This window comes from Montipora foliosa, chromosome 8 (assembly GCF_036669935.1).
Source record: "Montipora foliosa isolate CH-2021 chromosome 8, ASM3666993v2, whole genome shotgun sequence".
Classification (NCBI taxonomy): domain Eukaryota; kingdom Metazoa; phylum Cnidaria; class Anthozoa; order Scleractinia; family Acroporidae; genus Montipora; species Montipora foliosa.
The window spans coordinates 7818154-7820653 of NC_090876.1; the positions used below are offsets into that span (position 1 = coordinate 7818154).

The 2500-nt window shown below is 39.3% G+C and overlaps 1 protein-coding gene across 1 annotated transcript in view; it reads right to left on the reverse strand.

Moving 5' to 3' along the window:
• Positions 1 to 2500, reverse strand: part of LOC137967933 (collagen alpha-1(I) chain-like) — a 72527-nt gene that overhangs the window by 26617 nt on the left and 43410 nt on the right. Inside the window, exons 41-42 of the mRNA XM_068814535.1 lie at positions 2401 to 2454; positions 828 to 881 (exon numbers count right to left, since the gene is read on the reverse strand). Coding sequence (XP_068670636.1) covers positions 828 to 881; positions 2401 to 2454 — 108 coding nt within the window. The remainder of the gene's footprint in view (positions 1 to 827; positions 882 to 2400; positions 2455 to 2500) is intronic.

The window sequence follows — 2500 nt, forward strand, 5'->3', positions numbered from 1 at the left end:
CATGATTTTGTTCACGCTCTGAAATAAAAACTTTCTTTAGCGTTGAATATTGTGGTAAAAAAAATTGTTGTGGACTCACTCGGCTGCGCCTCGTGAGTCCACAACATTTTGACCACTGTGATGACGAATATCATTGTCGATAAGAGTACAGACAACGCTGAACAGCGTTCGATTTGTTAAATTTCCCGTTACAGTAATAATTTTGCGATTGCTCCAAGTCGCTCGGCATGGAGAATATGAGTCCACATTCCAAGAATAAAATTGGTGAGAATGGTGTGGATATTTAGATTGAAAATTGAAAATTCATCGTCTCCACATGACCTCAAATTTGATCATTTCACGTCGTTTTCAAGACGAGAACGACGTCTGACTAGCTATTTCACCACCAAACCTCGAATTCGGAAATCAAACTTGTAAATTTTAGCTTGAGCTAAATCCCAAGGGAACAAACTTGTAAGGAAAACTACGTGCAAACAGTATTGCATGTCCAGATGATGAGAATGATCTTGTGCAAACGAGGTTTGGTGGCGAATTTTAAGCATATTTCGTAATCATGCATGAGGCCTATTCATTTATTCAGTCGAGAAAGATAGAGTATCCGTGAGTTCCCGAGTCACGTTCAATAACTACTCATTTCCTCACACAGCCTTCGACATTTTATTTCAAACAGCAAGGAAGACGTATGTCTCCTGATTCAAGTTCTCGGTCTCACGGGTCTTCGGTAGCTTACACATAAAACATATAAACTACCAATCGGGAAGATTCGGTTAATCTTTCCGAGCACGCCCGAGTAATCATCGTTAACAATACTGCTTGAGAGTGCTCACCGTTTCTCCATCGACACCAGGATCTCCCACACGCCCTGCGGCTCCAGGCATACCCTGTATACAAGAACACAAAAATGCGAACAAAGTGTTAACAATTAAGAAAGCGATGAGTTCATGACGGTATCTTTTTTGTACTACTCAAGGGAATGGCTTTTAGTTCCCTAATTCATTTGTAACGTAAAGTAGGTCTTTTGTCTCGATATTGTCTAGCTTTTCTTCCTTGGATTTTTCGCTTCTCCTTTAATCACAGAGTTTGATGTCTGTTAATACCTGTATGGATGACAACTGCAAAAGGTAGGCATAGGATAAGCGAGAATTGCATTGTGGTATCAGTTTTCAGGACAAGATTTAAAGTGCTACTGTGATCAAAAAGTCGTTTTCGTTTTCCCTTCAGATTTGGAAAGCGTGTTCGCTTTACACCTGATTGGCAAAATTTTGAGCTTTGATATTTATCCAAAGGCTGTTTATTTTGAGTGTAAGGTTTGGATTTAATTCAGAACTTAAAAACTCAAAACTTAGAACTTCAGAACTTAAAACTTGGGTCACTTAGTGTTTACTTAACATAGCTTTGAAATCCAAAGAAAAAGAAGAATTGTTTTTTTGGTCGTAGTAGCATTTTAAATAGCACATTTGTTAGGCGGGTTCACATGAAGGACGTAAGAAGGCTTTAAATATGCGGAAGTTCCACTTGGAATGTGAACGGTATTTTAGAAACCAGGTATCTTCAGAGAATCCGAAATACGATCTCAAGTCTAGTATTATCCCCCTCGAATGCGTACTCAAACAGTGTGTAGACACGTATAGACATCATAAATATCATGTATGACAGTGGATTTTCCTTTTCCTTTTTTAAAATTTTAACATTTAATTTCTTAGTTGACGGTCCAGAGTCCAGAGTCCAGAATCCAGCTGGGTCCAGTCTGGTTTTTATAAAGCGGGGTAGGAGGAGCTAACGCGAGTAGGAAAAAGTTGGCGGTAAATCGTTACAATGCTTCCTATATAATGAAAACGAAATCCTAAATTAACAGAGTGGCCAATTACAAAATGTGTCCAGATAGACAGGATCTGTGGAAAACCAAACTATTCTAAAGCATACTCAGAAATACAGTTCGGGACTGTTTAAGAACTTCATTTGTTGGTTATACTGAGATAGTGTAACCAGATAAAAACACGATTTGGCGGTAACGCGTTAAGTCTCAAGTTGACTTGAGTTTCTGTGGCACTGATGACCCACCTTGGACCCTAGTAAGAACTGACCTATTTTCATGGGTGGACTGTGTTTGTGCTGGTTCTCGAACCTGTTTCGACGGTGGTTTTTTTCTCTGTTTCTCCGATGACCCTTCCAGACCCGTTTAGAAGGTTTTCAATCACGTGAGGAGACGGCTATATTGGTGCACAAAACAATAGCAAATTATGGCTCATGTTTTGCATTATAATAGAGTCAAATTCCCATAAGACTTTCTTTCTCTATTATTCTTTGCGCCAACGTGGCTGCTGTGACGTCAGGTGAAAACCATCTATAAGGGAAATTTGTTGTTCCTTGATAAAAAACAAAGATGTTTACTCCACTTACCTGCCGTCCAAGGTCCCCTTTTGGACCAACTGGACCCGATTGCCCAATACTTCCCTAAATCAAGGAAAATGACAAAAATGACCACAGTTAAAACTTTCTA